Source organism: Heterodontus francisci, chromosome 17, assembly GCF_036365525.1.
Source record: "Heterodontus francisci isolate sHetFra1 chromosome 17, sHetFra1.hap1, whole genome shotgun sequence".
In the NCBI taxonomy this organism is placed as follows: domain Eukaryota; kingdom Metazoa; phylum Chordata; class Chondrichthyes; order Heterodontiformes; family Heterodontidae; genus Heterodontus; species Heterodontus francisci.
The window spans coordinates 66975184-67002502 of NC_090387.1; the positions used below are offsets into that span (position 1 = coordinate 66975184).

At 41.0% G+C, this 27319-nt stretch overlaps 1 protein-coding gene across 5 annotated transcripts in view; it reads right to left on the reverse strand.

Annotated features, from left to right (window-relative positions):
• Positions 1 to 27319, reverse strand: part of fhod1 (formin homology 2 domain containing 1) — a 386223-nt gene that overhangs the window by 25093 nt on the left and 333811 nt on the right. For all 5 annotated transcript variants that reach the window (XM_068049567.1, XM_068049568.1, XM_068049569.1 and 2 more), the window contains 8 exons: positions 23037 to 23177; positions 21344 to 22272; positions 13660 to 13815; positions 11338 to 11520; positions 9318 to 9437; positions 9060 to 9221; positions 7263 to 7453; positions 3842 to 4034 (listed from right to left, as the gene is read on the reverse strand). In XM_068049567.1, the coding sequence (XP_067905668.1) occupies positions 3842 to 4034; positions 7263 to 7453; positions 9060 to 9221; positions 9318 to 9437; positions 11338 to 11520; positions 13660 to 13815; positions 21344 to 22272; positions 23037 to 23177 (2075 nt within the window). The remainder of the gene's footprint in view (positions 1 to 3841; positions 4035 to 7262; positions 7454 to 9059; positions 9222 to 9317; positions 9438 to 11337; positions 11521 to 13659; positions 13816 to 21343; positions 22273 to 23036; positions 23178 to 27319) is intronic.

Genomic DNA, 27319 nt, shown 5'->3' on the forward strand with positions numbered 1-27319 from the left:
TTGTCCCACATTATTGTTTCTAAAACCTTTCCCACCAGCCAGTTACTGGGTTTATCCTTACAACCTCTTTTGAAGGGGTGTAACATTTGCAATTCTCCAGTCCTCTGGCACCACCCCTGTATCTGAGGAGGATTGGAAGATTATGGCCAGTAACTCTGCAATTTCCAGCATCCTCGCATGCATTCTATCCAGTCCTGCTAACTTATCAAATTTAAGGACAACCTGTCTCTTTATCAATATTTGCTCATCCAGTATCTCAACTACCTCCTCTTTCACAATGACTTTGGCAGCATCTTCTTCCTTGATAAAGACAGATGCAAAGTACAGTAAAAGTGTTGTTAACTGATATTTTACCTACCAGCAAGCACTATGATCTGGAATTCCCAAAATCTCCTACAGCTTTCCTGGGCCGAGTTTTTCCTAGTGCATTCTCACGTATATTACAGGTATATTGGTGCACCGACCCCAAAGGATTAAGGGAAAATAAAAAATTGGCTTTCCCAATGGGTACCCTTCGATCCTCTGGCAATAACTTTGGGACGGAAGGCCCGATCTCCATGCAGACAACGGCAGGTGATAGGGCTCGGTAAGGTGCGGCAGGCAGTACCAGTGCCCCATGGCTTCACCTCTGCTCGGTTGAGTGACAACAGGAAAGGCAGAGACTTTCCATCTCTTGAATCTGCAATGTTGAGGCTGACCTTCCCCGTGCGTTGGTTGTTGACATTAGAGCTCAAGGGGCATTCAATGGTACCAGAACCAACCTAGTCAGACAGCAGGAAGCTGCTTGGAAGACTTCACAATCTATCAGGTTGAACCACCAAAAATTCATGGGAATTAAGGTGGGTGGAAATGCTACCTTGCCTCAGTAACTGGTTCCCCATTCACTATAATGGGATTCTTGGTCCCTGTAGTCAGATGCGTTTTGCTCCCCGATTTCCGCGTACAACTCTTGATTAACTGGAATTTTTGATTATCCAGCACCTCTCAGGTCTAGCACATGCTGGATAACAAAACTTTTACTGTACTCATTTAGCATCTCAGCTTTTCCATGCATAGATCCCCTTTTCAGTTCTTAATTGGTCCTGCCTCTCCTCTTACTATCCTTCTACTATTTATATGTCTAAAGAAGACTTTTGGTTTCCCTTTTATGTTAGCTGCCAGTCTCTTCTCATACTCTGTCTTTGCCCCCTCTTATTTTCTTTTTCACTTCCTCTCTGAAGTTTCTATATTCAGCCTAGTTCTCACTTACATTATCAACCTGATATCTGTCATACACATGCTTTTTCTGCTTCATTTTACTCTCTATTTCTTTCACCATCCAGGGATCTCTGGCTTTGGTTGCCTTAGCTTTCCCCTCATGGGAATGTACCTCAACTGTAGCTGAACCATCTCCTCTTTAAAGGCAGCCCATCCTTCCGCTACAGTTTTGCTTGCCAATCTCCCATTTAAATTTACTTGGGACAGATCTGTTCTCAACCCACTGAAATTGGTCCTCCTTCAGTTAAGAATTTTGAGTCCAGATTGTTCCTTGTCTTTTTCCATAGCTAATCTAAATCTTATGATCCTATGATCACTGTCCACTAAATATTACCCGACTGACACATGATCCACTTCATTTCCCAGTACCAGATCCAGCAATGCCTCCTTCCTCGTTGGAGTGGAAACATACTGATCAAGATAATAACTCTTCCCCCTCTCTGTTCTTTACACAATTACTACCCCAGTCTATATTAGGATAACTAAAGTCCCTCATTATCACTACTCTATAGTTTTTGCATCTTTTTGTAATTTCCCTACAAATTTGCTCCTCTGTATCTTTGCCACCAGTTAGTGGCCTATAGTATACACCCAATGGTGTTATGGTACCTCTAATGTTTCTTAACTCTAACCAACAATTTCTGCCTATGATCCCTCCAGGACATCTCCTCTCTTCAGAATACTCTTCAGTATTCTGCCAATACTGCCACCCTTCCTCCTTTCTTTCCTTCCCTATCTTTCCTGAACACCCTGTATCCTGGAATATTTAGTAACTAGTCCTGTCCTTTCTTGTGCCAGTTCTCCATTATTGCCACAGCATCATATTCCCATGTGGCTCTCTGTACCTGCAGCTCACCAACCTTATTTATCATACTTCATGCATTTACATACGTGCACTGTAAACCTAATTTAGACCTTGTTGCATTCTCCCTTTGTCTGAACCAACCTAATATCTTACTATTTCTTGCTCTAGTGCTATCTGTCTCTCCCAATCCTTTGTGCACCTTGTTTCTCCTTTATAATGCTACATCCTGCTTCCCATCCCCCTACCAAGTTAGCTTAAACCCTCCCCAAAAGCACCAGCAGACTGCTCCATGAGGGTATTGGTAACTTCTCCGGCTAAGTATTAGGAAGACCAAAGTCTTACCATCAGTCCCCCTCCTTGCACATTATGTCAGGTTGAACCTGTTTGCAATTATGCTGGCCTATTCAATCCCCAAGCTAAGCTCCCAATATCTTTTGTCTACTTCTGGAACTTTGCCCACCTCTGTTCTACCTCAGCCCATACGTTTGAGAAAACTTTATTGATGCCTTTGTCAACTTAATTACACCAATGCTTTCTTGCCAACTTCCCTTTCTCCACCTTCCAGAAACATCAGCTCCTCCAAAACTCTGTTGTATGTATCCTATTAGGCACCAAATTTGATTCACCCACCACTGCTCCCAGTCCCCCAAAGGCACAATTTAAAAAAAAAAAATTCATTCTTAGGGTGCGGGTATCACTGTCAAGAGCAGCATTTATTGCTATCCCGAGTTGCCTTTGAGACCCTGCAGTCCTTGTGGTGTAGGTATACCCAGAGTGCCGTGAAGTACCTTCCAAACCCGCGACCTCTACCACCTAGAAGGACAAGGGCAGCCAATCATGGAAACACCACCACCTGCAAGTTCCCCTCCAAGCCACACACCATCCTGACTTTGAACTATATCGCCGTTCCATTACCCATGAAACAAATAAAAAAAAGATAGGGAGTTCCAGGATTTTGATCCAGCTGTGATGAACTAACTGTGTTTTGGAGGGGAACTTGGAGGTGGTGGTGTTACTGTGCATTTTCTGCCCTTGTTCTTCTAGTGGAGGTTACAGATTTGGGAGATGCTGTCAGAAAAGCCTTGGTGAGTAGCTGCAGTGTATCCTGTAGACAGTACACACTATAGCAACAATATGGTAGTGGTGGTGGAGGGAGTGAGTGTTTAAACTGGCAGATGAGGTGCTGATCAAACTGGCTGCTTTGTCCTGTATGGTGTTGAGCTTCTTAAGTGTTGTTTTTAGCTGCACCCAACCAGGCAAGAGAAGAGTATTTCATCACACTCCTGGCTTGTGCCTTGTAGATGGTAGAGAAAATTTGGGGAGTTAGGAGGTGAACCACTCACCACAGAACACCCAACCTCTGACCTGCACTTATGCAGCTGGTCCAGTTGAGTTTCGGGTCAATGATGAACTCCCCAGGACGTTAATGGTGGGGGACTTGCTAGTCTGATACAAATGAGGCCTGAAGTCCAACATCAAATAGGCATCAAACCTATCTGTTCTAGCACAGTGATTGGTTGCTTTTAGATTGAATTTGTCTGAACTCCATATGCCATCTTCCAGCATTTACATGACCAAATCCAGCTGTCTTATCCCAGTGGCAAACTAAGACCCATTGAATAACTGGGGAGAAAAAAGCCGGACATGTGCTAGAATTTCTGTTCAATGGATGAAAAACCTAGCCCTACAAATAATGCTGAGCTTTATTAAAACTGCATTAATTTGCAGAATCCATTGTAATACTGGAGATAGAAAGTTAATCCTCTTAAATAAACATACCTCTGTGATCATTTTGCCCCTTGTCTTGTTCCTCTCTCGATAGGCAGCTCGTTTCTGCTTCTGCTGTAGTACCCGTTCTCTGGTGGTTCGATACTCTAGTGCAAACTCGCTAATTATTTTACAGAACCTGGTAATTTTCAGCTCCCGGGCAGAGTTAGAAGGATGACCCAGGTACAACAGAAAAGAATGGAACCTGTAAGAGATGGTTTATGCTTATTAGGAATTTCTGTCTACAGCTGATATTACAAAGGCTTACTTGCATCACCTTTTGACTTAGTTATTGTAGTGATGGCATATGTGCTGTGAAATAGGGCCTTGGGGCCTCAAGCAAAGTGGTTTTGCTTTCAGTAATTAGGAATATAAGTAGCAACATTTACACATGTCAGATTCCTCCACAAGGGTGCACCAAAGAACAAGAATGCACGCTGACATTTTGTGTTGTGCTTGTGTTTTCTTAGACTGGTTTGACAGCAATGCTGATTAAGTAGGGATGTGTGTCAGGGACAGGAGTTTTTTGTGAAATAAATTGCTGACTGGCAATGGCTCTGCAATGCACTGGGGCCTAAGAGTCAGCGACCACAAGTTGTTTTTTGTAAAGCACTGGCCTTTGTTGAGTTTAATCTTCAGACTGTCAACAGTTCCAAACAATTCTGTCGTCACTGGGCTGCTCATAGTTTTTTTGTTGGAATTTTTTTTATCTTCTGCTATGATTCTGCAAACTCCACTCACTTTTTGAACCCTTTTTTTAGTTGTGGAAGAGGGGGCAAACATAGAGAATAACTGTGCTCACCAAGGTGAGGGATGTTAATGCTGACAAAAGGAACACTTTTATTTGCATTTCAGGCACTTTTCAGCTTTAAACCTTCCCCTGTCTGGACACCTGCTCTCGATACACTTTTCTGAGGTTGGGGCAGTGTTACATTTCTCAACTTTGGGCGAGATTGCAAAGTTAGTGCCAATTATTCCTGAATTTGGGGGCAGTTTTGTGCACACGGGCCCAAGCAGACTAGAAACTGGGGTGAGCATATTCAGGCTACTTTCACCTCGGACCTTTAGAAACTGCAGAGGTGCGATACTTTTCATCCCATGAGATTGGACTGGATTTTACCCAATGATATTTGGAAACATGTAGTATTAAAATATTTTTGAAAAGTTTAAAACTTTCTCTAATTCATAGAGAAATTCATTCCTCAGAAAAATTCCCCTCCTTCTGTAATTTTTGCTTCCTTTTTTACCCATCTGGCGTGCCTTATGGCTGCCGAGGTGGGCACAGAACTACCACAAATGATCTCTGTAATGGGCCACCAGAAGGTGCTAGGAAACCTCTACACATGCCTGGGAGGCACTGAAACCCTTTTGCCAATCAATACTGCTTGAAGGAGGCTCATCCCTTCCTGCCCCCGCTCCGCAGCACTGATTGTTAGTGCAGCAGCTGCATCATTCCCAAAAAAGCTTTTTATTCCCCAAAATGCAATCAAGTCTATATCTGGCTCATTGCAGAAGAATCAATAATGCCACAGAACCTCTTTCGAAAAGAAATTGCAAGAGTCTTAAAAAGGTGGTTTTAGAGCAAGTTTTCTTTTGGGCCTGGAAACCTCTGAATGAATTTGCTACATGCACACTCTCCTGAAATATCCTTAATTTCTTGGAAACTTATTGTGCTTGACATTTTCTTTGTTTTTATTCATTTACGGGATGTGGGTGTCGCTGGCGAGAATTTATTGCCCATCCCTAATTATCCTTGAGAAGGTGGTGGTGAGCTGCCTTCTTGAATAGTACTGAGTGGCTTGCTAGGCCATTTCAGAGGGCAGTTTAGAATCAACCACATTATTGTGGGTCCTCAGTCCAATGTAGGCCAGAGCAGGTAAAGGTGCCAGATTCAATTCCCTAAAGGATATTAGTGAAGCAGATAGGTTTTTACAACAATTAGTAGTTTCATGGTCACCATTACTGAAACTAGCCTTTTATTCCAGATTTATTTAATTAAATTTAAATTCCCCAGCTGCCCTGGTGGGATTTGAACTCCAGATCATTAGATTACTCTGGATTACTAGTCCAGTAACATAACCACTGTGCTACTGTACCCCACCCATTCACCATTATCTCTCCTCCTCTCCTAAAGACCTTGATTCTTTGCTGGGGTAGTTTCATGGATGCTGGTTGCCCTCCAGTGGCTCACCCAAATGACGAGCCTTGACAGGGAGTATCAGTGAGCTGTTCAAACTTGGGAGCATCACGGCTGCAATTCCAGTATGAATTGCTGGCCAGCGATCAAGGGTGGGAACTCTGGCTGATTTTCCTTTCTCTGAGCAATGCTTTATTGATTGTCGTGTCCGTACAACCACTCAGAGCAAGCTCAGCTGACTCAACATATTACCAGAGATCTCCCTGTTCTGTATGGCTCAGTTACTCACCATGTCCTTGATATTTGTTGTTAAATGATTGGAAGTGAACCTTTCAGGTTCGGCAGTATGGTTTCTGTACCACATCTAAAACGTTACAAGATAGCTACAAGCTTTTCTCTGTTTTTTACAACTGTATTGTACAACATCTGTTGCTCAGGAAAAAGCAAGAATGTCTCTTAATTCTTGAACGCACTCTTCGCAAGTCATAGGCATCAGAAACAAACAATACTTCTGTTGAGGATGGTTGTGGGGAGGGAGGGTGGGGGGGACGGTTGGTGGCTGTGAGAAGAAGGTTGGAATCAGCAATAGCTAAAAATAACATTTTATGGAAATGCTACAAGTACAGCCTGTGTATTTCTAAAACTAACACACTTGTTTGTGACTTAAATTATCAAAACAGATAAAATTACGTGCAGGCAGTGGGTTGAAGTTCTAATGCATCGTGGCACAGGATACTATGATGACTTTGTGCTCACTGAGCACTGAGCGGGGCTATGAACTGAGAGAGAGAGAGAGAGAGAGAGAGACATAAACAGAGACACGGAGAATCTGACCCCAGGCTTGAATTCAGGCTGCATTTCTTCACACAAAGCATAGTGGAAATCTGGAACTTTTTGCTCCGAAAGCTGTGGATCCTGCATCAATTGGAATTTAAGAGAGCAATCAATAGATTTTTATCAGGTAAGGATAGCAATGGATACGGAGCAAAGGTGGGAAAATAGAGTTGAGGTACAAATTAACCATGATCTAATTGAATTGAAGAGCAGGCCCAAGGAGCTAAATGGCCTACTCTGAATGTTTCTAGGCTACTCTGATACATATCGCAGCAGGAGGAAAGAAAAGCAACTGAGGAGAACAGAAGCAGCCTGTGGATAAACACTTCAGTGCTAGTTCATTGACGGATACTAACTGTATTTATAGAATGTGTTTTCATTTTGTACAGGAGTCTCACCAATATAGATTTTTGATTTTATAAATCCTGGCAAGCATACAGAATCTTGAGAATGAAGTCTGACCTGTTTATAATTCTACGATGTACCACTTTGAGGATTATGATCCTTTCTGTGCTGTCCTTCAGAAATTCAGTCATTTTATTTTTTAAAACAGGCTTTGTTTCATGCTTAGCTATCACCTTCAGGTGATCCCACGAAGCTTTGCATTTTCTCTCCAGCTGAACCAGACTTTCTGCTAGTTGATCAAAGTCAATCTGTGAACACAGACAAGAGCAGCCTAGAAACAGCTCCCCATCACAAATGACACCCATGCAGTTTAAAGCAGAAAAGAAACATAAATCGGCAGCGTAAGTTATGAATTGTAGCAGCTACTATCAAATTGGCCCATCCAGTAGATTTATTAAATTGTCAGTGTAAACAGAGAAAGCTTTAATTCTGTTCAAGTTGTCCCTCTGCACTTGTAAAGACCCAAAATATACAAGACAGTCCAACTTATCACCAATTCTATTTTGTTTTAAACCTGGAAAGATAAATTCTATTTTCTAATGGGTTGTTATCCTATGCTGTTTTTACACTGCAACAACACAGACCTTTTCTCACACTGGTTTTGCTGATCAACTAAAATTCAAATAGTTATGGGGATGTAGGGCTGATCTTATGAAGAAAGGTTGAACAGGTTGGGCCTATACCCATTAGAGTTTAGAAGAATGTGAGGTGATCTTACTGAAACATATAAGATCCTGAGGGAACTTGATCGAGTGGATACCAAAAGAATGTTTCCTCTTGTGGGAGAGATTAGATTGAAGTCTCCCTTTTAAGATGGAGATGAGGAGAATTTTCTTTTCTCAAAGGGTCGTTAGTTTGTGGAATTCTCTTTCCCAGAAAGCAGTGGAGGCTGGGTCATTGAATTTACTCAAGGCTGAGTTAGATGCATTTTTGATAGACAAGGAAGTCAAGGGTAATGCGGGGGACAGACAGGAAAGTGGAGTTGAGACCACAACCAGATCAGCCATGATCTTATCGAGGAGCCCAATGGCTCGAAGGGCTGAATGGCCTACTCCTGCTCCTAAGTCCTATAGGACTTTACAAAATCTTTAACAACAAGCAATTAGTCATTTTCATAAAATGGCATTTTAGCCTCAGCTCACCCATCTTGAGGCAGGAGGGAGATTTTGTTGCTTTCATGTTTGAGCTTGACCGGTTCTGCTTTAATTCTTCATTGTCGCCTTGTCAGAAGTATAGGAACACTAGGGGACATACCACATAGATGCAAGTCCAACTGCAGTATGTACTGATGAGCTGAGAATTGCAGCACTGGGACATGCACCAGCTGCAGTGCAGTGACAACAACAATTTGTGTTTATAAGGTGCCTTTAAAACATCCCGAGTGCTTTATTAGAGCATAATCAGGCAAAAATTGACATTGAGACAACGGGGGAGACATTAGGTGACCATCTACTTGGTCAAAGAGGTGTCTTAAGTGGTGTCTTTAAGGAGGACAGAGGTGGAGAGGCGAAAGGATTGGGGAGGGAATTCCAGAGCTTAGGACGGAGATGGCTGAAGGCACAGCCACCAATGGTAGGGCGAAGGAAGTAGGGGATGCACAAAAGGCCTTGACCACAAGGATCAATATGATTATAAATCAACTACCATGTTGGCCCAGCAGTGGATGTGCATCTGAGGTGGGATTAAACCACTGATGGAGGAGTGTGGCTGGAACCTACTGTTTACCTAACCTCTATGAATCATGTCTTGGGAACATTTGATGCCACTGAGTGCATGAAGGAGAAAAGAGCAAATTTCGCAGCATTGTCATCCTGCACCAAAACTCAGCATGATGTGTGCCTTCCTGGTACTTACCTTAGCAGATCGTGTGATTGCTGCAATTTCTGAATACACGTCTGTTGTGTCTGGGAAGTTCTCCACCACAAGGTTACACGTATGATACAGCAAAGATTGCCTCTGAATAGTATCTTTCACCTCAGACACTTTCTCCAGATAACTCAGTTCAAATCCTTTGGCCTAGGGGGAAAACATCCTAAAATGTAAACTGCAATCATGGAGTCTGAGGGTTTCAATCAGTAATACCATCACCATGAAAAGAAAATGTCATCTTACACTAGAATTGTTCAGAAAATTGCCAATTGCAAGTAGAGTTGCCAAAAGCGATTTAAAGGTTTTATTCTTTGCAAGCTGCTCCATTCCAAGCTTCAAATCAAACAACGGTTCTGCAATTTCCTACAACAAAAAAAAGTTAAAACTTTGATTTCAGAAGTTTAAGTGCAAATCTTCACTTTAGAGCCAATTTTGAAGAGAATTAGTCAGTAATGTATTAAGTGAGCAATATGAAACATTTGAAAGAATATAGATTTAACAAGTAGTTAGATTCACAATCTTTTTGAATTATAGTACCCAACTAAAAACATAAGCCTGATTGTCATGAACTTTAAAGTTGAACATCCAATTGGACAAATCAGCTGAACTCAAGAGGTGAGGTGAGAGTGACTGCCCTTGATATCAAGGCAGCATTTGACTGATGTGGCATCAAGGATCCCTAGCGAAACAGGAGTCAATGGGAATCAAGGGGAAAACTTTCACTGGTTGGAGTCATACCTAGTACAAAGGAAAATGGTTATGGTTGTTGGAGGTCAATCATCTCAGTCCCAGGACGTCGCTGGAGGAGTTCCTCAGGGTAGTGTCCTAGGACCAACCATCTTCAGCTGCTTCATCAATGACCTTCCTTCCATCATAAGGTCAGAAGTGGAGATATTCACTGATGATTGGACAATGTTCAGCACCATTTGCGATTCCTCAGATACTGAAGCAGTCCATGTCCAGATGCAGCAAGACCTGGACAACATCCAGGCTTGGGCTGATAAATGGCAAATCACAGTTGTGCCACACAGGTGCCAGGCAATGACCATCTCCAACAAGAGAGAATCTAACTGTCTCCCCTTGATATTCAATGGCACTACCATCGCTGAATCCCTCACTATCAACATCCTGGGGGATTACCATTGACCAGAAACTGAACTGGATCAGCCATATAAATACTGTGGCTACAAGAGCTGGTCAGAGGCTGGGATTTCTGCAGTGAGTATCTCACCTCCTGACTCCCCAAAGCCTATCCACCAGTGCCACAAGGCACCAGTCAGGGGTGTGATGGAATACTCACCTCTTGCCTGGATGGGTGCAGCTCCAATAGTACTCAAGAAGCTCAACGCCATCCAAGACATAGCAGCCTGCTTGATTGGCTCCCCATCCATCACCTTCAACATTCACTCCCTCCGCACACAGTGACAGCAGTGTGTACCATCTACAACTTGCACTGCAGCAACTCACCAAGGCTCCTTCGACAGCACCTTCCAAACCCACGACCTGTACCATCTAGAAGGACAAAGGCCAGCAGATGCATGGGAACACCACCAACGTACAAGATCCCCTCCAAGCCACACAACATCCTGATTTGGAACTATATCGCCGATCCTTCACGGTCGCTGGGTCAAAATCCTGGAACTCCCTTCCGAGCAGCACTGTGGGTGTACCTACCCCACATGGACTGCAGTGGTTCAAGAAGGCAGCTCACCACCATCTTCTTAAAGGCAATTAGAGATGGGCAATAAATGCTGGCCTAGCCAGTGATGACCCACATCCCGAGAAAGAATAAGATCCAACTGGCAGATCAAATATCATGTTCCATATGTACTTTGTGGACTCTTTTGGCATCACTGACTATCACATGCATGTCAATTCAAATATTTCAATGTTCCTCTTAAATGGCAAGTAAAAGTTTCAGCATCTAGGATATTGCCCATTATCTGCCCCACTATCCAGAACATACCAAGGTTTGGATCCTTCACTACTGCAAATTAATGTGAAGAAATTGCATTTCATTTTCCTGCTGTTAACTTTGAATCATATATTATATATATATATATATATATATATATATATTACACACAAACAAAATATGTATTTATTTGTCTTCCACGATGAAATGGTTTTCAATTCTATACACTGCACAAAATCCAGTCCACCTTGCAGAAAATCAAGTTGTTATATATTTGAGATTATATTTCTTTTAAAAGCTGTAACATGCCTTAGCCATGTACCACAAAGACTCTTTGACAATTCACACCTTTTCCATGAGCTCGTAGTCTAGTTTGAAAGCCCACAGCTGCAACCTGGCTGTGATCCCATTGATTGAGGACAAAGTTAAAAGGAACTGCTCGGCTGTACCCAGGGGAACATCAGGATTTGCCAGCTGAGCTTCTTGGATCTTCTGCTTCTCCTCTTCTGTGGGGACCATGGTCAAGATTTTCTGTTGGAAAACAGGATGGGGAGGTGATGGGGGTCATTAGTGGAAACCACAAACAGCATAATCATTTGACATGTTGACTAAAAACTATTAAACTATTCTGAAAATGTCATCCTTCAACTTATTGAAAATAGTAGGTTTGTTTTTTGAACATATTAATTTAAAATCAAGCTCCACTGTTCCAAAATGTTTTAATGCAAACTTGCATATCTTTTAATCTCCAAAATGAACCCCTACTAATTTAAACAAAGCTTATTTTTAACAAAAATAAGTTATATAAATTAAAATTTATATGATTTTTGTTAGGTAAGGGCATTATGGGATATGGAGCCAAGATGGGGAAATGAAGGTATCAATTGAATAATAGGCTTCAGGGATTGAATGGCCTACTCCTATTCCTATGTTCCCAAATGAGTGTATTTAATCAGAATTGTGTCAATGATGTATTATGTCCCCATTAAATCACATTCACTGTATACTTTGAGAATGAATTGATAACCAAAGTAACTAAGAGTCCCCAGCAGTACACTGTTGGAGGATCAGGGAAATCTAAAATCATTTGCAGTGAGCTGGTGTACCAGTATGATGATAATGTAATTTTATAAGAGCTTGTGATTGCTAACATGCCACACTCTTACTGTTGATGTCACACTTTATCGTAAATCTATGGAGACCCAGATTTTCATTGGTCACCAGAGCTGCCATTGGGTCTTGGTTTAAAGCTAAACACATGGAGATGGATTACCTCCCTTTTAGCCACGAGATGAACAGACCTCCAGTTTCCAACCAGCCTTCATCAGGAGTGACAGCACCAACTAAAATAGGCAAGGAAGAATGGCACTTGGAGGTGAACACCATTCTACTGATGATGAAAATATAAAAATATCTATAAACAGGGTATGAGGTTCTTCACTAAATGTTTGGTCTCAGTCAGATTACAGTGGCTCCCTAATGGATGGACCTCCCTTCCTCTGCAGGATAATGGAAATTAGTAGATAATTGAGTCTCCAATTTTGGCTGTACGTGTTTGATATGTGAGGTACAGGAATGAAGATAAGCACAATACAATCAACGTAAATTTAGTTTAATTTTTTTGGGCTGTAGGGTTGACTTGTGCCCAACAGGAAGAGATTGTTGTTGGCCGATTACATCTATGAGGCAAAGGCAAGACTTTGTCCTCCTAAGATTCTGCCAGATAATTGGTCTGGCAGATATACGGAACTAGAATCACGGAGGGTTCCCTGTATCGGGGTATATTCCCAGAGGGTAGTGAGAGAGGAAGAAAAAGGAAACCACTGATTGATCCAGTTAATCCTTACCATCTCCCAATGAGGAATGGTAAGTAATATGGGGGGAAATTTCCAAGGGCGAATTCTTTTTTAGCATAAACCAAAGGAAAACCACTAGGACTATGTTCATCCTGTTTTGCTCAGGGGACTATTAATTGGCTTGGCAGATTTTGATGTATTTTTTTAAATATAAATCAGCAGTGAAATTAGTTTTAATGCAAAAAAATAAACAATTTCTGGCTGAATTTCTCGCCAGCACACCATGTTTAGTCACATTTGTCTGTATTTTTTATTTTAAAAAACACATTGATTGTTTTCCACATAGTGCTGCCAGCTTGGTAACTGCCGCAGTAAATGTTCTGGAATTTCCAAGGCAACAGTAGATATTAGTTATAAAAACAACTGAGCGTCACACAGTAAAACTGGTGAAAATATGATTTTGCTGGAGAAGCGCTATAACGTTTAAACTTTATTTGATTTCTTTGCATTTAACTTTGTTAGTTTGATGTATGATTGAAACTTAGCATGTGCATTGCTGCAAGGGGTGCTTGTGTGCAACGAGGGAGTGTTTAGTCATGATGCTTTGGCCATCATGGTGTGGGGCAGGCTTGATGGATTAGATGTTTGTTCCTGCCCATCCATTTTGTGCGTCCATATAAAACATGAATTGAAGTACTAACTGATACATGACGACACTGAGAAGGGGTGGGGGGAGGAGGGTGGTGAACTAAAATTGTCTAAGTGGAGCAAGCAACTTTTATAACCTAATGTTCCCATTTCTGTTCTTGTCCATTTTCTAAATCCATGTACACATACTAACCTGAGGCTGCAGTTTCAAGTTTGGATCCCTTACCTCAATGCCTTCTTTGTTGATTGCATATTCATCAAAGTTGAGGATGGCATTTTTGATGATATGTACTGGTGGCAATACTGTAAGACCTATGTTAATCGCATTGCTCCTCTTTGGGTCCAGCACGATTAATCCTTGCCTCTTGGCATCTCCTCCTTTCTAAAAGTTAAAACAGCAACACCGTTTTGAAGTTAACTTGTGCCATTTAAAAAAAAAAATTGAAGCGCAATTGCTGTTGTACTTTTGGGCCACCCTTAAACTTATAGCTGCAAAATGGACTCACTGTTTGTGCTTACATTCGCCATCAATATCCACTATTGCTGAATAGATTCAAACAAAACAATTACAAGCTGCATTGTGGAGAGGATGCAGGTAGGCTCTCATCTCTCACAATTCCCTGCACATCAGTTTCCTTGGATTAGATTCTTTTTGCAGATTCTTGCAGATACAGCAAGCAATTAGGAAGGCAAATGGCATGTTGGCCTTTATTGCAAGGGGATTGGAGTACAAGAATAAGAACGTCTTGCTACAATTGTATAGGGCTTTGGTGACAGCTGGAGTGCTGTGTGCAGTTTTTGTCTCCATATTTAAGGAAGGATATATTTGCATTGGAGGCGGTACAGCAAAGGTTCATTAGATTAGTTCCTGAGATGAGGGGGTTGTCCTAAGATAAGAGGCTGAGTAAATTGGGCTTATATTCTCTGGAGTTTAGAAGAATGAGAGGTGATCTCATTGAAACATACAAGATTCTGAAGGGGCTGGATAGGGTAAACACTGAGAGATTGTTTCTGCTGATCTGGGAATCCAAAACACGGGGGCACATTCTCAGGATAAGGGGCTGATAATTTAGGACTAAGACGAGGAGAAATTACTTCACTCAACGGGTTGTGAATCTATGCAATTCTCTACCCCAGACAGTTGTGGATGCTCCATTGTTCAATACATTTAAGGCTGGGATAGAGAGATTTTTGGTCTCTAGGGAATCAAGAGATATGGCACATGAGCAGGAAAGTGGAGTTGAAGCCAAAGATCAGCCATAATCATATTGAATGGCAGAGCAGGCTCGATGGGCCATATGGTCGAATGCTGCTCCTATTTATTGTGTTCCTGTCTTCTTGTGGGACCATTCTAGGAACTAGGGAATTTCTAAATTATTTAAGTTTATTTATTATTTTGATATGGCTCTTTTAATTCGTTCGAGCACTATAAAAGATTAATTGGTTAACATTTAAAACAATTATAAAGTCTGGGAGTAATTATTATGACATCTTATTGCTTCCTTGAGCATACTTGGGACCAGAAATCATAGAATTTTAATTTCCTCCAGGGGCCTGAAATAATGCATCAGAAAGATCTCCATTCCATGTTGTGGCTTTAAAAACCTTTCCTAATATAAACAGGAAATGATTCAAACAATGAAGACGTATTTGCAGTGCAGTAATTGAAGTGTGTGCGTCAACGTGTAACCCAGTTTTCTTTCATTTTACTGACAAGTTCAGGAGGATACCTTTTAGGTAGTACTCGCTAATAATGCCAGCAAAATCACACAGCAGAAAATGCAGTCTTATTTTAATGTTAGCCAACATAGCACTTTGCTTTGTTTATTTAGTTATAATCTCCTCCCTGCTCAGGCAGTAGGATTATGGGCAGCTAACCTTAGCCAAGGCCTCTGCAACAAACCTCTCAAGGTTGACCACTGTTGCAGGGTGTTTGGGGAACTGCAGACCAGTGACTCACTCTAATGAAGAAGTTTTTGATCCCCATTTGGTACCTTCCCACAGCAGGATGGTTGAAATCAGCAGCTCACTGAATCAGCAATTGCAGGCTCACTGAACCTACACTGTGGTACAGCACACTGGCATCTGGGTATGATCTGGTGCCATGCTACTATTGTACATTGTTTTGTGATTTCAGTATGATGATTCAAATGTTTACGTACCATAAGATGCTGCAATTTCTTTGCAACACAGTATATTAAGCACACAGTCAGTAATGTTGTAACGAGGGAGAAATCAATGTACCAATTACAGTGGCGCAGTGGTTAGCACCGCAGCTTCACAGCTCCAGCGACCCGGGTTCAATTCTGGTGACTGCCTGTGTGGAGTTTGCAAGTTCTCCCTGTGTCTGCGTGGGTTTTCACCAGGTGCTCCGGTTTCCTCCCACCACCAAAAGACTTGCAGTTGATAGGTAAATTGGCCATTATAAGTTGCCCCTAGTAGAGGTAGGTGGTAGGGAAATATAGGGACAGGTGGGGATGTTGTAGGAATATGAGATTAGTGTAGGATTAGTATAAATGGGTGGTTGATGGTTGGCACAGACTCGGTGGGCCGAAGGGCCTGTTTCGGTGCTGTATCTCTAAATAAAATATTAAAAAAATACCATGTGTCAGCCATGGCTCAGTGGTAAAACTCTCGCCTCTGAGTCAGATGGTCATGGGTTCATGTCCCCAATCTAGAGATTTAAGCACATGATCTAGGTTCACATTTAAGTGCATCACTGATGGAGGTGACATCTTTCGGATGAGATATTAAATTGAGGCCTGCCCAACCTTTCAAGTTGACATAACAGATCCTGTGATGCAATCTGCAGAGCAGCAGAGGAGTTCTCCCTGGTGTTCCGGTCAATATTGATCCCTTAACCTACATCACCGAAACAGATTATCTGGTCATTATAAAATTAGTGTTTGTGAGACCTTGCTGTTTGCAAATTTGCTGCTGCATTTCCTCCAATACAACAGTAACTACGCTTGAAAAATACTTAATTGGTTGTAAAATGCTTTGGGACATACTGGGGTTGTGAAAAGTGCTACATAAATGCAAGCCTTTATTTTTTTCAGTCCACTAAAGGTGGCATTAAAACAAATGACATGAAAACTGTGTAAATTTAAAGGTACCTCACTCTTGCAATTTAAGAGATTAACTCACTGAATGTATGTAGGTCCACAATGGTTAAGGGAGCAAACCTGAAGTACAACATCTGCTGGGGATGCAGAAGGGGCAAGGATGTGCTAATGGTCTATCTCCTGAGTCCAGAAAACGCCTGGAAGAAAGCTGGGGGAGTGGGGGTGGGGGAGCCCTGGAATGGAGATTGGCATATTCAAATGGACAACCTTCATGAAGCTATTCTTCTGTGGCTATTCCCTGAGGATGTAGTCATTGATAAAGATACTCGTGCTGCTGCTGATCTTGGAGAAAACGAATGGCCCTACAGGCCCGGAAATCCGATAGCCCTTTAAGCAAATCAACTCAGTGTCAAACAATAGTAAGCTGAGCCTCCCACATCTAATGGGCCAGACAGAAAAATAAAAACAAAAGTGCAGGTTCCAGGGAGGTGTGTTGTAAGAGCAGAGAAACAGATACACAAAGGAAGCCCAAACAATTACTTGATTGAACAAGATCTCCCACGTCAATACAGATGAATCCAATCATTAGATGGTGCTTAGCGAAGAGGGAGGAAAAGAGAAAAAGGACAGGCATGTACAATGGTACTGAATTTTAGCATATCTGACTATAAATTTCTTATATTGCTGTTTGTGTCAATCTAATTTTTATTAACAGCACTCTGTTATGGAAATCACAATAGACCATAATTTGCTGTGGCAGGGCATGTAACAGTGTCTGCCGTTAGTCTTGTCCTTGTATGTTTAAGTTTTAAAATGTTTTGTGTGGCAACTTGCTGAAAGTGCGAGCTGGTGATGCTTCATTGAGGGAATCTGGGCATCTGGGTCCTGAGTGAACGGGGCAAGCAACAGTGTATCTCCTTAATAATCAGATTGAAGGATCGTGACACTAACACACCAAGGACTGAGTTGCATGTGTAAATTAAAGTGGGTGAATTCAATGTCAAATCAGGTTCAGAAAGAGAAATAAAGAGCGAGGGAAATAAATACTCATTCAAGAGAGAGATGGAGAGAAAAAGAGGGACAGAAAGGAAAAGTAAAATAAAGTTTTAATTTAAAAATTTTAAAATCTCAACAATTAATGTTCAGTGCCAATGAGGTTGACTGGCAGTAATTAACAATTAACATGTCAGTAAAAGGGTAATTAGACTGAAGTGGACAAAACTTAATTTTCCATGACGAGTTTAGTTCGTAATGACTGTGCAAGTACAGCAACTTCATGCCCTTCAAAGCAATTCAATGATAAGGCAGTAAACAAAATGCCATTTTTGCAAAGCTAATGGTGGAGCAGTGCATCTCAGACAACAACTTCTGAATTTCCATGTTTAATCTCATATCTGCCCTTGCGTGAAGTTGCTGTAGCATTTGCAGATTAATAATGGAGAGTGCCATTAGCAAGATGAATACTAGTACTGCAATTCCTTACAGTTAGAAATTTCATATTTAAAGGATGATACTTTGCAGAATTATAAAGGAAATAAAAAATTGGTATTGTTTTGAAAAGGTGAGCTTTATTGTGCCTGTCCTTGGTGTTAATTATATTTAATTCTATACAGCTGGTGGATTTTAACTGGGGATTCACTTGTGCTCCTATAAATAGGAACAGATTGAAACTGTGATTGTTTGATTCGCAGGTGCATGCTTGTACTGTGTTTCTTTGTAAATAAATGCTTGTAAAAGTGTAAAAAGATTGGCTCCAGTTCTGTCCTTCACCACCTGGCTTTCCAGAATATAACACTGGGTATGGGCAGAACAGACCATCCTTACTCAAGATGCAGTGACAACATTTTAGACATTTGTGTTAAAGGGCGACTACAGCCTTGTGGTTCTAAGTAACTACTGGAATACTAATACCAAAATTAGACTGAATACAAATTATTTCTGACCTTGGTGTCAAGTTGTAACCTTCATCCCAATTAATCTAAACTTGCATATAGTCTATTAAAAAAAAAGCATCAGAATGCCATTATACAGAAAAATATACACATATATTGCCAAAAAAATTAAGTAGCCAATTTTGTGGAATTATACTGTGAATTTATTCAGATGTTGACTCCCAGTTCCTCTGGTGGTAAATATAGAAGATAGACTACACTTTGCAATGCCCTTGGGTCTGAAAGAAATCTGGAGAGATTGCCCATGGTACAGCAGACTATAGGAAACGTGACTGAGATGAAGCAAGGCAAATTCAAGCACAACAATTACATCAGATTTGGTGAGGTTTGTACAAGGGAAATACTCTGAATAGAGACAACTCAAAATGATGCAATTTTTGAATTAACCCATCTGCTGGATTACTCAGAAATGTCAAACAGCAGGTAAGAAATATTAAGTTTTCTTACGAGAAAAATGCATTTTTTCCAACCATCACAATAAACCTTTCCAGACATGTTTTGAGAGAATACAGCTTGAACATCTCATATCACGATAACATAGTAATAAACCTGGCAATGCATTTGCACCAAGTGGAATAAGACTGGAAAAAGTCAGCAACTTTATCTGGATCAAGCACTGTATTGTCTTATTCATTGTTGAATCTTCATCAGCTGGCACTGGGCTCCATTCACGTGACCTAAATATGATAATTTCCTGTACTCTCAATGAAATACATGACAGTAGCATGGCATTGTTTTGGGCAGGAGAAAATTATTGATCTATCTAGCCCACTTTCATGAACTATCAGGTTCCTGAGCTGATTCTGGATGAATAGTGCTTCACAGGCAGGAATTAATCCTATCCTTTTTTTAACCCTGTCATGGTTTTCTATTCCACCATCCCTACTGGTAATTTTTCTGACAATCTAACACTATCCTACAAGGAAAAACAAGTTGCCTCAATTTCTTATTTTGCATTGGCATCCATAACTTTATACGACATGTCTTGTCTTTGAATCCTAACTATGAACTTTCTGGGATCTTTTTTGTGTGGATCTATACCAGTATAATTAACTGTATCAAGCGGCCCCTCATTCTCCCCCTTTCAAGAGAATAAAAACCTTGTGTGGACAATCTTTCCTCATTACTCAGCCCTCATAGACCTCATGTCGCATTTTGGGATTTTCAGCCAGTTTTCCCCAAGAAGGATTTGGATAAGATTAATTTTTTAAAAAACTTTAATATAAAAGTGTGTTCACCAAAGTTTAGAACTCTTGCTGGATGCTGGAACAGTTGGGACAAAGAGAGTATTGGTATGTTAATAAACAGTCATTGAAACACGTATCCATGAGGATTAAAAATAATGGGGAAGTTATTATCTTGTATCAGATGCTTTCAGTAAACAATTGTACCTTAGGGAGGTCGAATGTTCACTGTTATTGATCCTTGCATGAAGATGGTTTCAAAATGCAAGTTATATTGACAGCCCTACTGCCCAATCCCAAGTGAGGAGGTCAGCAATCAAGCCTCCACCTTCCTGCAGAATAGGGAGTAAGGAAAAAAGACACACATACTGAAGGTCCGTTGGTGAGATCTGCTGAGAGAGGCCCAAGCAGGTTACCTTAACAATAGAACCGACTAGGGTCAATGTACACCATGGTATGATTCAATGCTAAAACTGACCAAAACCAAGTATATTTAACCCACTAACCTGCAGACAGCATCATGGTTTGTTAATTATCTTATTTGCAAGGAGGGAGACAGGTTAAATTGGATCAAGTGAAATTTGCTGTAACTGTTGCTCGATATATTTACTTAGCAATTGCAAAATAAAACATCTTGGCAACTTGCATCAGGCCTCTTCTCACTTAATTGTATATCAGTCCACTTTCCAGAAGATTGGAGAAGTCCATAAGGCACACGAGGGATACAGAATCCAATTTGTGTAACGGGCGGATGCATTGTTACCCCCTTCCCCATTCCAGGATACAGTCATTTAAGAAGATATTGAACAGCGCTAGTAAATTCTGGAATGACCAGGGCCACTGAACCTGAGAGAATTTCTATAACAGACCCAAAACGTCTAACATCTCCCTCCAAAAATCTTGCATCCTTTCAATTATAGTGACAAAGTGGCAAAAATGAACAAAGTGCTTCAGATCTGGTCCCTCCAAGGCCACTATAACTTGGACATCACTCCCTGAGACTTATAAGATGCACCCTTAGCTATGCATCTCAACATTTTATTTACTTTATAAAAAAACTCCTGTGTAAGCCAAACAGTTTTAACAATATTAGGTCTCTTTCCTACTCTCTTACCTCAAGCACATTACCATATAACTTGTACTTCATATTTCCATCTAATCTCATATCTAACCTTGATTAGTGTTGAATTCCATTTGCCTTCCCTCTGTCCACTGTTGCAGTCTCTGGATTATTGCGCATTTGTTAGCATCTTGGGCACAGTATCCAACTTACTGTCACCTGTAAATTTAGGCCCGTGGCCAGTATTTCATTCTTTAAATCATTTATGAGACCATTGATCCCTGTGGACTTCGCTCTGACATCTCCCCCTCACAGTATCACCCTTTGCCGACCATCTTTCAGTCAAATACATTGCCATCTGTCCCATGGCCATGCATCTTGTGAATCAATCTATTATGAGAGACAGTGTCAAATGTCTTTCTGAAATCAAGGCAGTAAACATCTACTGACATCTCACCCATATCCAACAGACCTGTAACATCCTCAAAGAAATCCAATAAATTGGTCAGACATAACCTCCCTCAACAGAAAGCACATTCTCATTAAATTGGAACTGGTATTATAAATTAGTCATGCAATGCTTACATATGTAATAGGAGTAATTTCTTTCCTTAGTTCTTAAATGATCAATAGGCAAGTTAATCCTTACCTTTGCAGGTAATTCCTTAGCTTTGGATTCAAACAGATGTTCCAATTTAGTGGTATCCACAGTCACTTTATCTAGCGAAGCCCAGACAGTGCCCCGGCCAAATTTACAGCTCCTGAAAGGGCCCTCTGGCTGCTTCAGTTCCTTCCAGAAGAGCTTGACAGTCTTTCTCTTCTTTGCTAATGCAGAGTCTGCACCTTGGGAAGGTGACAGGTTAGCAGGCAGAGGTGGGGGAGGTACAGGAGGGCCAGAATGTTGTCCGAAAGGTGGTGGTGGTGGTGGTGGTGGTGGTGGAGGGGGGGGAGGTGGACATCCAGGCGGTGGAGGAGGTGGTGGGATAGATGGAACCATTGGACTACCAGGTGATGATGGAGGAGGAGGAGGAGAATGTTCATGTTTAACAGCTGTCTTGACCATGGAAGAGTCTACATCTAATACATCTATGTCCTCTTCCTCACGAAGATCTGTAAAGTCTAAGTCTTTGATCTTCAGCACTCTTGGACTTGCTTCTAGTTGATCCCACATGTGTTCAGAGTCTTTCTTCATTGGCGTAATTATGGCTGTTATTTCCGCATTCTTCTCATTTAGTTCAGCCTCAATGCTAAATTGTTCCTTCAAAGCCTTGATCTGAGGTTCAGCAAATTTCTCCAATGTGGCTTTTACATTCCCAGGGATGCTTTCAATTTCAGGTTTTCTTTGGCTTTCCTCATTCTGATGGCTGGCCTGCCTGGAAAAACGTTTGATCAGACTCTCCGTAGATTCCACAAAAGCCTCTTCTGTCAATTTCGTCTCACTTGCAGTAAGGCCCTCTTCCTTGGTTGCTTGGAAGCTGCTGACCTTGTTTTTTGCATAAAGCATGTCAAGCATGAACTTCTTGTCATTGGAGATGGCACTGCACTGATCCAAACTGGACTGGCGGCTGATGCACCGACCTGCACCCAAACAAAACATCAATACTTGAATAAAACTTAATAATGCCCTGTTCATGATTTAGTAAGCCAGTTAAATGATTGAACAATTTCTCAGCAACTATTTTCTTTAAATTAGCGTTTCAAATTGAAAGACAAAACCATGGTAACAGTAAAGCAATCTGCTTACTTCTGTGGTGTCCAACATTGGAACAAACCCCTGAGTTTCCGCAAGCCACCATTCTGAATTCGAGAAAGCAAAATGATGCTACTCATCAACACAGGGAAAGTGAACTTGAAGTTTTACTGCAAGTTTCACTCTGTGCACAGTGCTGTGCAACAAAGTGATCAGCAACTAAACAGGGTACAGCATTTGTTTTGCACCAAGCGAAGAACGTGACCATCTGATCTAAACAATTTACTTTTTTTTTTACATAAACTTCAAATTACAAGTAATTTACTCTCCCCAGGCAAGGGAGTAGAAACTAAGTGTGTAGTCTGGCAAGTAGCCCAGAGTTCTTTTGATCAGATCAAAAATCATCTGGATACTTTAAAAAGCAGCCAAGTGGATTCCAACACTTCTCTCCTTATTTAACAAAGGAAGTCAAGTCAGTTTTTCTGGTGGGGTGGGGGTAAACCACCATCTTATTTATCTTTTCAGAAATAACATTTCTCGCTGTTTAGTGAGGAATGTATATCCTTTCTGTTTGTAGCACTGCTATTAGCAGATGTTCCTACAGTTTGCTCTTGGGGAATGAACGGATACTAAAAGATGCAATCTTTCTTGCCTGTCCCATTATCGCCCGCCTGTCTGTCTCCCCTTTCTTCCCTCTCCAACGTACTGCTGGTTGACGAACTGCTGGAGGCTGAACATGGCTCTCTCTCATTTAATGCTTCATTCTGTTGCTCCTTTTCACTTAGCACCTCGACTGCAAGGAATGAGAATGATTCAATTTACAGAATATTTACATGCTAATTTGTATCTGGACATATTTTCATAAATAATCATACCAAAGTTAATAGTTTGGTAAAAATTCAATCATGAGAAACATATGCAAGTCAATATCCTGGTAAGAACTAAAATGCCCCAATGGTTTCTTCATTCCAAGAAGTAATAACTCAGAAATTATTCATCTTACCAATGACTAAAATAGCTACTGACTAATTCAATGTAAACTTCCTCAATTAATAATTGCAATGTCCAGCATGGTACTGGATCATACAAACCAACAAGTTCTCAAGCTCAATCACTGCTTTTGCTAAGTTAGTTAGTCTTAGCTGTGACTACAGTTTGAGTGTAACAATTGGTCTCAGCACTCGGATTTGGGTAAGATATCAATCAGGCTTAGTCTAACAGAGTTAGGAAAAAGGCAAGGAGAAACTCCTTGTTTGGAATGCTCTGCCACGGCGAGAAGTAGAAGCAGAGACCATAAAATCGTTTAATGGAAGAGCTGATAATCATTTGTAGCAGATGATGATATAAGGCCAAGGAGCTGGAAGAAATATGATAGGCCAAATGGCCTTCTTCTGTTTGGCCTTCTGTGCTGTAAAGTTAACATGATTCTGAGTCTTCTCCCGATTACTTGATGTGTACAAATCCATAATGATCTCATTCATTTTCGTGATACAATTCCACAACTTCTCAACAGCAGATTCCACTGATTGTTTTGAGTTAGAGACACACATTTTCCTATATTTGGTACTTCCTACAATTTCAATGTGAACAGTGAACAGAAAGATTCTTATTACAATGCTTATGATGTGTAAAATGTAAGAACATAAAGCGTACAATGATTAAAGGCCTGGCAGCACCTTAAACTCACTTGTTTCATGAAGCATGTGCAATCTATCCTATTATGTAATCAGCTCCAGTAAAGTCATACAGAATGTCTCCCTGAATTCCGTAAAGGTAACTGAGCAACCTTCCGGATATTTATAGTAAAAACAGAAAATGCTGGAAATACACCGAGAGTCTGTCTCCGTTTACAGAAGTTGACAGTTAATGTACCATTTTAGAATACCAATTCTTACACTTAACCTACTTTACATGCTTCCAAAAGCACAGGAACCATAAAGAATTTAACCAGCCCTGTTTGTACTTATTCCTCAGGTGTGCTATACCCATTGGAGGAGATGTGTCCTTAAGTTTCCTGCCCCGGTCATTGGCTTGGCTCAGGCACAGTTCTGGTGGAGGCCGGTCCTTTGGCTGGGTCTTATGCTGGTATCGAAGCCTTCTGGGTGCTGCTGGAAAGCAGGGTTCAAAAGGCTCCAAGGCCTGAAGATTAACTGGGTTTGGGCCAGAGGGTGGGGTGTTCAAAAGATTTTGCAGAAATCTTGAGAAGGTCCATTTCAGCCTGCCACAGACCCTCTGCCCTGTGAGGGTCCCAGTACAATCCCAAATACCAATTTATTTTTGGTGCAGCTCCATGTGAACACCCAAAGATATCTTAGGTATTCTTAAATTTGTAAAGAATGCTCTTCATTTCTATTGGCTAATCTGAGTGGCACTTGTTCAAAAGAGTTCATGTATCTTTCTAGTGTCAATCACCTTTCACAGTTTATTTCCCTCCAAACCAAAGAACGCCAAATTTAGACATCCAAGTCACTCGCTTCCTCCCTATATTCTCAGGTCCTTACTCACAAAGGGCCCCAACACAGGTCCAGTTAGGGAAGGACATCTGATAACTGACTCCATTTTGAGGACATATTGAAGGAAATTGTTGGGGCATTTTCCCTAGAATAGACCACACCCTTTGTTTACTTAATGGTAATCCAACTTAAAGTCACAGATGTAAACCTATACAGAAAGATCCTCAAAATAAATTTCAATTCTCTTTGTAGCTGCTCAAGTTGCAGTTTGTTCTGTTTATCATCAATTTCATCTTAAAACAGAATAAAACTTTATTATTTCTATGAGCATTGATATATAGCTAATTTTGAAAACTGCCTTGAACAAAGTTTATCGATTTGTTGTCATACTTGTTAGCACGTAGACTGTTTCACATTCAAAGCCATGATAAGGCCACCAAAACTGGCACGTCACCCTTTTCTGTTCTGCTTAATTTTACTCACCCAAGTAACGTTTCCGTTGTCAACACTTCCAAACTGGAGATAAAGCAGTTACATGGGTGTGGGAGGGGGAAGGGAGTAAGGTATGGCCATCTTGTATTTTTATTTTTGACTTATGATCTATTTCTGCCTCAGTTGCTGAATTTAATCAGTAGTAACTATTTAATTATTCCGCAATTCAGAATTCAGAAGTCAGTTATCTCCATGGACATCGGTGATGAACAATTACACTCACTGAATCAGGCTCACTAGATAATTTGCATAGTTCAGAACAAAATATACATCTTTTCCAAGGTTATAATTACAACTAATGCATCCCTCAGTATGTGGCATTCATAATGAGATTCCATTCAATCATTCTCCATGATATAGACAATTTCCAGCATAGATATTGCTCCAAAGGATGAAAGAATTTCTGTGTGTATATATGAGGCACCTTTCATGACCTCAGGTCATCCCAAAGTGCTTTGTAGCCAATGAAGTACTTTTGAAGTGTAGTCACTGTGGTCATGTGTTATGAACGCTGGACTTTGTAACGTGATTATGCTTTAAAAACTGAGATCTTCAAAAGTTTAAGATGGAGTCAGAGAAGTCAGGTGACCTCACATCAACTCTTCTTAAAGACAAGACAAAAATCTTGGTTACCTGGACAACAGAGAATACAGATCAAATACTTTTTTTTGAGAAAGCAGAATCTGCAGGGGTGTAACACCTGAGGAACAATGGGTTTCACCCTCCCAGACTTTCAGATCATAAACAAGGAGTCAGTGATTCTGAGGATGCAAATGGGCATAGCAGTTGCCAACACCTGGAAACAATGGAAGGGCTAGGTGGTGCTGCTGAAACCAGACTTCTGGATTTTGCATATTTTCCAGATAAATTTAACAGATTTTATGAAGGCATACAGGCTGTACAGAAGACTAGCAGTGACAGCCTCAGAGCAGGCCGTAAGGAAAACAATCAGTGGTGGTAGCCTCAAGAGAGAGAGAGAGGGAACATCTGCTCTCGGAAGACTGACACAGCGAAAGTCTGCAAAGACTTGAACCTGTTTTGAAAATTAAGGCCTGTGGAGAAGTAAAAGACCAACTGGATCACCAGGAATTGCCTTATTCAGAGATGTCCAGGCCAAAAGTGCTGAGGGAAGTGAGTGAAGAGGACATTGACTTTGAGAAAGGTCTGGGAGATCCAACCCATTGCAACTGGGAGGAGTTTGGGACTTTTCACCATCAAAAAGGACAGTTTAATGTATAAGTGTGGTGTGAGATTTTCAAGTGTTTTACTAAGTAAAGAAAATACCTTTCTTTGTAATTTGGGTATAAGCTACTTACAAAGTACTATTTAGTTAATGGGGGTTTCTGTTTAGTTGTTATAATAAAAGTCATAAAACATGAAATCTTGTCATGTAATTCTTTAAATTGGTCTGGGGACTTCATATCTCATGTTTTAATGTTAACAGTCTCACTGAGGTCCTAAGAAATGTAGGAAACACGGCAGATTATTTGCGCACAGCAAGCTCCCACAAACAGTAGTGTGATAATGACCAGATAATTTGTTTTAGGTGTTGGTTCAGGGATAAATATTGGCTCAGCCACTTGGGTGAACTCCCTTGCTGTTCAACACGAGCCTTGAGCTCCGGGATCTTTTCCTTCCACCTGGGAGGGCAGACAAGGCCTCGGTTCAACGTCTCATCGGAAAGATGAAAGCAATATTGAATGTAGGGATAATTGGGTTATGCAGCTAAACTCTCAGAACATTGGCCCCATTAGGCATTATATACAGATTTAAATCTCTGCCTCTCAATATGTTGTTGGGAGGGGGTGGAGAGTGGTACTCGGGCAAAAAATTGGGATTGTTTGTGCCCTTTTTTGGTCACTATGAGTGTCCTTAGAGCACACAAGACAATGTATCAGTGAGGGCATTGGCACACACAAAGTGAACATCTGCCAGAAGTATGCAGGGTAGGCAGATGGTGAAGTGATTCAGCACCAGCAGTGCCACATTT